The 10,709-nt window shown below is 40.1% G+C and overlaps 1 protein-coding gene across 2 annotated transcripts; it reads right to left on the bottom strand.

Moving 5' to 3' along the window:
* Positions 1–300: 300 nt before the first annotated feature.
* Positions 301–4,627, bottom strand: LOC143344685 (uncharacterized). 2 transcript variants are annotated; one of them, XM_076770964.1, is made up of 6 exons: positions 3,906–4,627; positions 3,427–3,710; positions 2,852–3,015; positions 2,378–2,776; positions 626–874; positions 301–563 (listed from the first exon to the last, which is right to left on the bottom strand). In XM_076770964.1, exons 1-6 carry the CDS (start codon positions 3,934–3,936, stop codon positions 497–499), a joined length of 1,194 nt encoding a protein of 397 aa, XP_076627079.1. In that variant the 5' UTR covers positions 3,937–4,627; the 3' UTR covers positions 301–496. The 2 variants fall into 2 exon arrangements, with proteins under 2 accessions (XP_076627079.1, XP_076627080.1); XM_076770965.1 differs by having other exon boundaries at positions 2,852–3,003; positions 3,906–4,625.
* Positions 4,628–10,709: the final 6,082 nt, after the last annotated feature.

Here is a 10,709-nt window from a genome sequence, read left to right as displayed (position 1 = left end):
ACCATAAATAAACACCGATGAATGAAAGTTTTCAACAAAATTCGATTAGTATTATGTTTCTAAAAAACGTTATATACAAACTACCGATACTATCGACTGTGAAAAATAAGAAAATATTATTTTTGTAATAGTGGGAACACTAAAAGCATTGTCTACAATTTCATACATATTCTACCTTTTTAAAATTGTTTTTAATTTTCATAAAAAAAAGGAAAAGGTTTACTATAAATATCGTATTCATACACGAGGAATTTCCGCGTTTATACAGAGTAAGGAACAGTAAAACACAATAATTTATAATCATGGATTTATTTTATAAAAACATGTAAACTACAAGGTGAATATAGTAGAATTAAATTTAGGCTATTACTTCAAATGAAGTAAGTTTTCTCTTAAAACGCGGTGGTGTTCGGATGGCTCGGCTCTAAATCGTTTTTATCTCCATAGTTACACTCGTACAAACATTTATATTGATATATACATGTAGCATACATTTTCATTCTCTTCGTTGTCTCTCTCTTTCCCGTGCAAGCTCTGTGGCATAGTCGTAAGGCGAGCCTCTTCTATAATTGGCAAAAGTTTAGGGAAAACTATTAATGATGGGACCAGTAAGGAAACACGTTACCTATCTCGGTGACGATCCTTGTCACGGTAACGGTCTCTACTCCGATCTCTGTGTGATCTGTCCCTACTACGACTCCTATATTCTCTCTGCCTTCGACTTCGATCGCGGCTTGACGATCGTTTGAAATGCCTGTCCCTTTCTCGATCTCTTTCTCGATCTCTTTCTCGAGCTCGTTCGCGTTCACGTTCTCTAGTTCGATCTCGTTCGCGCTCACGGTCCCTGTATTTGTCCTTACGGTCCTCGTCAGATCTAGAAAAAGAAATCGTACGAAGGGAAGTACCGCTGAATAACGAATAATCCTTCAAAGATATAAACTTATGCAAGATGCATAGATACGATGGATTTATTTGTAATGCAAGATACCAAGAAATTATTTGCTATAAATACATCGACGTTTTACTTGATAATCGTAATTATTCAAGAAAATTACTCATTTCTTGATATCCAATGGATAAAGTTAGAGATCAGTGTACAGTTATCGTAAGTATTTAGATGATTTTTCAAGAATTACGAATGATTTTTGACCTGTAACTTTATTGGTGCAAAAAATCCAATAAATTTCGATGCAATTCAAGATAGATAAGAGCGAGTCTAAAAAATATACAAAATGGTTCTAGAATCTGGAATAAAGCTGTAGCCCTTTTTCTAAGCGCAGACACAACAAAACTGATACAGGAATCGTCAATTCTGCAATCGGGACTATCTTTTGACGATATAATTCTTTTTGCTTTCACGACAATGCTAACGTAATGTGCAATTGTACTAATTTCGTTTTAATATAACCATACATTTTCTGCGCATAAAACGATACTTCCCACCGTGTAAAAAACGTACAACACCGTCCGACAAAACAAGTGCAAGTGCACATTGTATTTGCACTGTTGTAAAAAAAGAAAATTGTATTATCAAAAAATAATCTCCAGTGCGGCATTAAATTTCATCCTACATCATTTTTTTTGTATTTTTGTTTAAAAAAAAGAGTCGAATCTTTGTCCCAATTGCTAGGATCACCCTGCATACAGGATGAGGCATTTAAACCAACCCATCTGTATAACTTGTCTACTTTTAGGGATAGAAAAACATCAGAACGATTTTATTGAGTTTCAAGGAGGGTAAAGTTGAAAAGATCAAGTTTGTTTTGCAAATAGGATGACCTTCTTTTTATTCTCCTAAGAACTTCTTCACACAGTGATACGCGCATCGCTATATACGATGAACATAGATCAGAGCTCGAAAACTATTATGAAGAACGTAAGTTTCAAATTACGTCAATTTAATTAAGCTTCTTGCATCAGCTAGGTTCCTATAACCGTTATTTTGTATAGATTGTTGTTTCGAGATAATCGTAAACTAATATCAAACGTAATATACATAGGAAATAATTGTTCAGGATATCGATCCTATCAATGTATTAAAAACCCATCCTTAAAACTGAAAAAGATTAGTCCAATGCTTTGTTTTCTATCGTCAGAAGCGATCGAGTTATTCAAGTGGCCCGCTTTAAATGCCTCCCCATGTATAGAAAGATAGATTTATTGCACTAAATTTGTAAAGCAAGCAAATAACTGTACAAGAATCAAGTAGGAACATACACGTGTACTAAAGAAAACTGAACGATGATACACTGAGATCAAGAGTTTCCTGGAGATGGTACGTCTTTAATCTTCACCCCATTTCCCTAACAAGTTCAATGAATATTATTAACCTTATATAAATTAGTAACGTGATTGTACTCATACCACGTAGACGCACCTGGCTCGCCAGTGGCTTGTTTTCTCAGCCTCGCCCCATTGAGCTTCGCTATCTGGGATATGTCGTGGTTGATTTCGCGGCACAATGTTGCCATTATCTTTCCTGTTACCGCTGTTACTATATTTCCCATGATTATTTAACGTGATCGGTGGCTTTGCATTCCGAGCGTTCATGGACTGCTGAGGAAACCTTTCTGCTAATCGATGTTCAAGTTCTTTTTGTATAGGCACTGGTATTCTTGGGAATAGAGTTGAAAACCACTCTAATTTAGTAAGAAATTGTTTGAGAATATCACCCATCTTCATAACTTGACCTCCTCCAGCTTTTACATCTAACTCTTCCTCATCCTCTAAGTAATCGCTATACCAACTAAATAAGTCAGCTGGTGGTTGTGTGTATCTATAAATATCATCAATTAGGATACAGTGGTTTCGATGAAACTATCTTTTAAAAAAGAATTATCATGATTCTTACCTAATATACATAAACCCTAATGCCCGAATGTACGGTGAGTCAGGATGATTGATAAGACCATTTAATTGTTTCCGCGTTAGCCTCAAGGTGAAGAGCTTATACAGCAGACAATAAGCCGTCGAAACAATTCCTCCAGCACCGACACCACGAACCTGCATGAACCGCTAAATTTACACCCCCCTATGTCAATTATTCGTAGTCATATTATATTAAAATATATTGACCGAGAACATGCTACTCTGCAATAAATACACATGGTGTTAAGTGAAACTGTCTGCTCAGTGCCTGAATCAGACTGGTGCACGGCCAATACGTTTTCTATTGATGCCTGGTTGCACGTTACTAGTGAAAGTCTATGTTCGAAAGCGTTGCTCTGTTCAATTTATTTTAAATAATTCCACTTTTCCTATTTCTATCGGCAGTCTCTGTTTCGCGGACCGCCCGTGTCTTTTAAAGTGCTACAAACTTGAAGGGTCTTTCCGTGCGTACAATAAAGGCTCTGTGATTGTCTTACTTTTAAATCAACACATAAATTAACAGATAAAAAGTAACAATGTATTAGAAAACATACTCACGCCTCCACACATGCCCGTTTGACCCGCTGTTTTCCTGCTTCCCTTTTCCCATGGTTCCAGATGAGACACTTTATAATAAATTTCATCGATAACCTCGTGGTATGTTTTCAATTCGTACAAGTTCACTTTAAAATAATGCGATGACTGTATATTCGTCAAAATTAGTGGATTTAAATTCATAGTCCTTTCGTTCCCCCATAGAGGTAGTATATTTGATTTTTTACCCTCCTTTTGAGCTGGACGACGTTCCTCGTCGCAACCGCTGGAATTGTTCCATGGCGAACCTATGCAAGAACATTTAATTTAAGTAAATATTTAAACACCGTGTAACACCTAATGGCATATGATTGGCTGGTAGAGGTTAAGTGTATTAAAAAAAAATCGTACTGCCAGTAGAGCATTTTCCCCCCTTCGACATTTAAATGTCACGAAGAGAGAAAATAAAATATTCATAACAAACGAAATATACGTTTACCTACCGTCAGCTCCTTCTGCCTCTTGTACTTGCATATTTATACGTTAAACTCGCGAATCTCGCGACGGAGTTTAACAAACCAGACGCCACATACAAACGTTATATATTTCACTGTAAACTCGTAACTTCAACGGATGCAATACAAAATAATCATATTCCCGTATTCAAAATAATTAAATACAAGATTTAAGAACTCGTGTAACGCTTTTTTTTTTTTATATAAGTGTATAGAAAAATGACGTCAACGGGAAGCGAAAAAAAGACACAATACGGTTAATACGCATGCCTACGAAATGTACACATCCGGTTTCATTCACATCTCTACTACTTTTATTTTTACCTACATTGCACTATGTAAATAAACCATGTATCACAGGTTTTCGTGACATGTATATCCAACGAATTATTAAAGAAATGTTACACGCCAAAAATTGTAAGAACAGAAAAATGAAACGAGCATATATCAGAAACTGTACTGTTACTATAGCACTTCGATCTAAACACAGAGAACCACATGAACGAATGGTAAATCGAATATTCAGACACACTGTTCACGAAAGTACAGTTATTTGGAATAACCGTTTATCGGCGATATGGATCTAATATACTGCGTCGACTTGTGCACTTAGATATTAGCATTTTTCACGTTTCAAGGCTAAATGTAAATGTCAGCACGAACGTCGCGTCGCACCGTGTTTTACTACTTCCGAAGTGTAATATGGTGCAAAAACAAAAGCATCATACATTTTCCCTAGAAAAGTTCAAGGGACCTGTTATTACTAGATAGCGGGAAACGTAAATTCAACTTATTTTATATAATCAACTTAACGTCTGAACAATCCAGTCGATGAATTGAATTTACCGCTCGTGAGATTTAATTTTAATTGCTTCTGAAATAATTATATTCTTCCAATTAGTTTTAATTCCAAACACTAAGAGTGTTAAATTCGAATTCCAATTGTGAACCGGTAACATTGGAAGCAAAGATGCCAGATTGAGCACCCGGTGCATTATTCACACTATGCTAGATTATGCATACGTGAGCTCGTAGAGTTACGGAAAGTCGACAAAGGCAAACTGACACATGCTCTCTTTCTCGATTCTCCGAAGCTACCAGAAGTAATTTCGAATCGCCTGATGGGAGAGTCCAGTGAACCGCCCAAGTTTGTCGTGAAATAGTTCGTTATTTTCAACGCTAGATGGCGCTTATTTTCCGACCTCGAACCCTCTGGTGCTAAAACGCCCAAGTTTGTCGTGGAATAATTCGTTATTTTCACCGATAGATGGCGCTTATTTCCCGACCTCAAACCCTCTGGTGCTAAAACGCCCAAGTTTGTCGAGAAATCCATCTAGCGTGGACGATGCGAACTATTCCACGACAAACTTGGGCGTTTTAACACCAGAGGGTTTGAAGTCGAAAAATAAGCGCCATCTATCGTTGAAAATAACGAACTACTCCGCGACAAACTTGGACTTTTTGCTATCCGGATTTCCAATGTGCCCGGAACATTTCCAAAATGCTAGCAGCCTTGCGAAGAAGTGGCATGTATTTTATAGCTAAGGGAATAATGAGGAGAGGAAAAGAAAGGTAAAAATAATGAGAACACATAGAATTCTTTGAAGTTATATCATTTATTGCCATAGATTTACATTATACAAAGTTTTAATACATATAGATATATTATATTATATTATATAGGGATCAGCAGTGGCATGCAGAGGCTAGTAGAGACCAGAGATGCCAGAAACAGAGATGCCAGATTCAGCACCTGGTGCCCTACTCACACATCGAAGATCACGCGTACGTTAGCTCGTGGAGTTTCGGAAAGTCGACAAAGACAAACTGACACATGCCCTCTTTCTCGATTATTCCGAAGCTGCCCGAAGTAATTCCGGACCGCCACGTGGGAGTCGAGAGAAAAAGGCTCACATTTGCCTTCTCGCTCTTAACAACTGAAATCCGACCTCCCGTCTACGGCATACGATTTGGAATCTCGACTGCCCAGGTATTTTTACTTGCCTTTCCTAGAGTGCATTACTAAACTCTGCAAGTTACTCCTGGTTTCTATTTGCCTCAGATGACCTCTGATGACCAGTGCTGACAAAAGTACAGAACTCCCGACAACTTTTGACACCATACAGCGACTGTTACTGACTGCTCCTGATTACTGCTCGCCTCTGCTGGACTCTGCTGACCATTGCTTATATTTCTGACAACCTATAACGATTACTACTTACTTCTGCTAACCTCTGCTGGTCTTTGCTGATCTCTGTCAGCGTGTGCTTGTCTCTGCTGAACTTTCCTGGCCTCTGCCGAACGCTACTGACCACTGCAGGTATTTTTGATAATGTATAACGATTAATACTTACTACTGCATGCCCCTACAAGTCTCTGCTTGCCTTTGCAGGTTTCTGCTTGCCTGTGCATGCCTTTGCTGTCCTCTGCTGAACACTGCTGACCACCCCTGATGCTTCTGACATCGTATAACAATTACTACATGCTACTGTTCGCCCCTGCTGATCTCTGCTGGCCTCCGCTGGCCTCTGCTGGCCTCTGCTGACCTCTCCTGTTACTTCTGACAACGTATAACGATTACGACTGGCTACTGTTAGCCTCTCCCAGCCTCTGCTGGCCTCTGCTGACCACCGCTTATATTTCTGACAACGTATAACGATTACTACTGACTTCTGCCTGCCACCGTTGGACTCTGCTGACCGCTACTGACCACTCCTGATACTTCTGACAAGGTATAACGATTACAACTTGCTACTGCCTGCCCCTGCTGGACTCTGCTTGCCACTGCTTGCCACTGCTAGCCTCTGCTGACCTCTGCTGACCACCCCTGATGCTTTTGGCAACGTATAACGATTACAACTTGTTACTGCTTGCCCCTGCTAGTCTCTGCATACCCCTGCATCCCTCTGCTGACCTCTGCTGGCCCCTGCTGACCACGCTGACCTTTGTTAACTTCTAACATGATGTACATGTATTAAAACTTTGTATAATGTAAATCTATGACAATAAATGATATAATTTCAAAGAATTCTATGTGTTCTCATCACTTTTACCTTTCTTTTCTTCTCCCCATTGTTCCCTTAGTTATAAGAAACCGTTTCTCTACTTAAAACTGGAATTCCAAAGTGCCCGGAGCGTTTTCTGAAATGCCGGTGACCTTGACCCACTTTCGAAACTGGGTCAAGGCCAAATCCTGATTCACAAAGCGCCCGAAATTTTTCTAAGATTCGATGGCCTTGACCCAATTTCGAAAGTAGGTCAAGGCCATCCGGATTTCCAAGTCGGCCAGAAGATTTCTGAAATTTCGAATGGCCTTGACCCACTTTCGAAATTGGGTCAAGGCCATCCGGGTTTCCAAGTCGGCCAGAAGATTTCTAAAATTTCGAATGGCCTTGACCTACTTTCGAAATTGGGTCAAGGCCATCCGGATTTTCGAAGCGCCCGGAAATTTTCTAAGATTCGAATGGCCTTGACCCACTTTCGAAATTGGGTCAAGGCCAAATCCGGATTCTCAAACTGCCCGGAATTTTTCTAAGATTCAAATGGCCTTGACCCACTTTCGAAACTGGGCCAAGGTCAAGGTCAAATTCGGATTTTCAAAGTTCCCGGAACATTTCTAAAATGCTGGTGAACTTGCGAAGAAGGTGGTACGCATCTTATAGGTAAGAGAATGATTTGGAGAGGAAAAGGACGGTAAAAAATGATGAGAATACATAGAATTCTTTGAAATTATATCATTTATTGTCATAGATTTACATTATACAAAACTTTAATACATATAAACATATTATATGATATTACATCATGTCACAAGTTGTCAGCAACGGTCAGCAGTGGTCAGCGATGGTCAGCTGACGTCGGGAGATGTTGGCAGAGGCCAGCTTAGGTCGGGAGATGCTGGGAGAGGTCAGCAGAGGCTGGCAGTAGCCAGTAGTAATCGTTGTACGTTGCCAGAGATATAAGCGGTGGTCAGCAGTGGTCAGCAGTGGTCAGCAGCGGTCAGCAGAGGCCAACGGAGGCCAACGGAGGCCAACGGAGGCATGCAGAGGCAAGTAGAGTCCAGCAGGGGCAAGCAGTAACAAGTAGTAATCGTTATACGTTGTTGGAAGTATCAGGGGTGGTCAGCTGTGGTCAGCAGAGGCTAGCAGTGGCAAGCAGTGGCAAGCAGAGTCCAGCAGGGGCAGGCAGTAGCAAGTTGTAATCGTTATACGTTGTCAGAAGTATCAGGAGTGGTTAGTAGCGGTCAGCAGAGTCCAGCGGAGGCAGGCAGAAGTCAGTAGTAATCGTTATACGTTGTCAGAAATATAAGCGGTGGTCAGCAGGGGCCAGCAGAGGCTGGGAGGGGCTAACAGTAGTCAGTCATAATCGTTATACGTTGTCAGAAGTAACAGGAGTGGTCAGCAGTGTTCAGCAGAGGCCAGCAAAGGCATGCACAGGCAAGCAGAAACCTGCAAAGGCAAGCAGAGACTTGTAGGGGCATGCAGTAGTAAGTATTAATCGTTATACATTATCAGAAATACCTGCAGTGGTCAGTAGCGTTCGGCAGAGGCCAGGAAAGTTCAGCAGAGACAAGCACACGCTGACAGAGATCAGCAAAGACCAGCAGAGGTTAGCAGAAGTCAGTAGTAATCGTTATAGGTTGTCAGAAATATAAGCGATGGTCAGCAGAGTCCAGCAGAAGCAAGCAGTAATCAGGAGCAGCCAGTAACAGTCGCTGTATGGTGTCAAAAGTTGTCGGGAGTTCTGTACTTTTGTTAGCACTGGTCATCAGAGGTCATCAGAGGCAAATAGAAACCTGGAGTAATTTGCAGAGTTCAGTAATGAACTCTAGGAAAGGCAAGTAAAAATACCTGGGCAGTCGAGATTCCGAATCGTATGCCGTTGACGTGAGGTCAGATTTCTTTGAGGTCGGAAATGTGAGCCTGCCTCTCTTAACTCCCATGAGACGTGTCCACGGTGCACTCGGCGCTTCGTCTGACATCTCTGGTTTATACCAGAGATGACAGATCACGCGTATGTACGTGAGCTTGTAGTGTTTCGGAAAGTCGACAAAGGTAAACTGACTGTTCTCCTTCAAGAGGCTCTCAGAGATGCCAGAAAGGCACCGAAGGTGCTCTCTCACATTATGCCAGATCACGCGTACGTGAGCTCGTGGAGTTTCGGAAAGTTGACAAAGGCAAACTGACACATGCTCTCTTTCTCGATTCTCTCGACCTCGAACCCTCTGGTGCTAAAACGCCCAAGTTTGTCGTGGAATAATTCGTTATTTTCAACGATAGATGGCGCTTAGTTTTCGACCTCAAACCCTCTGGTGTTAAAACACCCAAGTTTGTCGAGAAATCCATCTAGCGTGAACGATACGAATTATTTCACGACAAACTTGGACGTTTTAGCACCAGAGGCTTTGAGGTCGGAAAAAACAAGCGCCATCTATCGTTGAAAATAATGAACTATTCCACGACAAACTTGGGCAGCTCTCTCGACTCCCACGAGGCGGTTTGAAATTACGTCGGGTAGCTTCGGAGAATCGAGAATGAGAGCATTTGTCGACTTTCCGAAACTCTATGAGCTCACAAACGCGTGACTTGGCATAGTGTGAGAAAGTGTCGTCGGTGCATTTCTGGCATCTCTGGTTGGAAGTAACATGGAAATAAGTTGAGAACCGCCATACCGTATGATAGAAAAAAACATTGCATACAACATCTATTCTATACCTTATCTATGGTGCTAGCGAGTTCCCGATTCGTGTATCACGAAATAGCATTAGCTGCATCGTCTATTCTATACCTTGTCTGTGGTAATATTAGTGTTATTTAAACAGAAATTAAGTACAGTAAATTTCGGTTATATTGTAGTTAAATTAAGTCTGCCGATAATTAAATAGTTGGAACAGTTTTTATTCTAAGAATCGACATTTTCTATACAAGCTGTGGCTGAGTCTTGTACGAATTGTTCAGTGGCGAGAGTGAATAAGCTACATTGCAAGCGAGCGAGATAAATAGAACAACAATCTGAAAACCACGGTTTACCTGCGGCCGACGAAGAGTGGTACGAATCTACAAAAACGTAATGTAAAATTGTCATACTAACACTTAATTGTTTCTCATTATAAAAACAGTGATTTACAGAGTTTTTCGAACCGAAAAATTTGGTATTTGAATGAAAAATTTTAATTACGATACAATTAATCTCTCTAGACCGGGGAAAAATTACTAAAAGTATTTTAATATTTATTTAATATTATTTTTTATTTCGTTCGTGTTATAGAAAGTTAATTACAACATAAAATTGTTAATAAGTAGTAGAGGCAGCATTAGCATTTATGAGAGAGATTTTAAATTTATTTATTAGCTTTTGTGTGGTGGTATGCGTCTTACCCAGGGGCGGATCTACCATGAAACTGATGAAGTTTGGGCCCCTCATAGAAGGGGCCCACGAAAGCTTCTTATTTCTCGATTTTTTTACTTCATTATTGTTCAGAACCATAGAAAACAAATTTTATTTGTTCTTGAGGAACGCAGTTGCTCGTATAAAATGCTAATTTTACTCAAAACCAAATTTTTGGTTATTGGTCCTACCCTGTATTTTCACCTTAACACTTTTTATTAAATATTGTCAGACTAGATGAACCTTTTTATGCAATAAAAGGGTTTTTGCTAAGTGATTCCCAGAAAGAAAAGCGCCTACACCACCTCTTATACTCCTCAGATACACCCCACAAAGTCCAGTGATTGGATCTTTTACTATACTTACAAAGGATTGTAGGATTCTGACGAATCACTATAATTCTTA

Source organism: Colletes latitarsis, chromosome 8 (genome assembly GCF_051014445.1).
Source record: "Colletes latitarsis isolate SP2378_abdomen chromosome 8, iyColLati1, whole genome shotgun sequence".
Taxonomy (NCBI): domain Eukaryota; kingdom Metazoa; phylum Arthropoda; class Insecta; order Hymenoptera; family Colletidae; genus Colletes; species Colletes latitarsis.
This window is presented reverse-complemented; position numbering and strand designations above follow the sequence as displayed.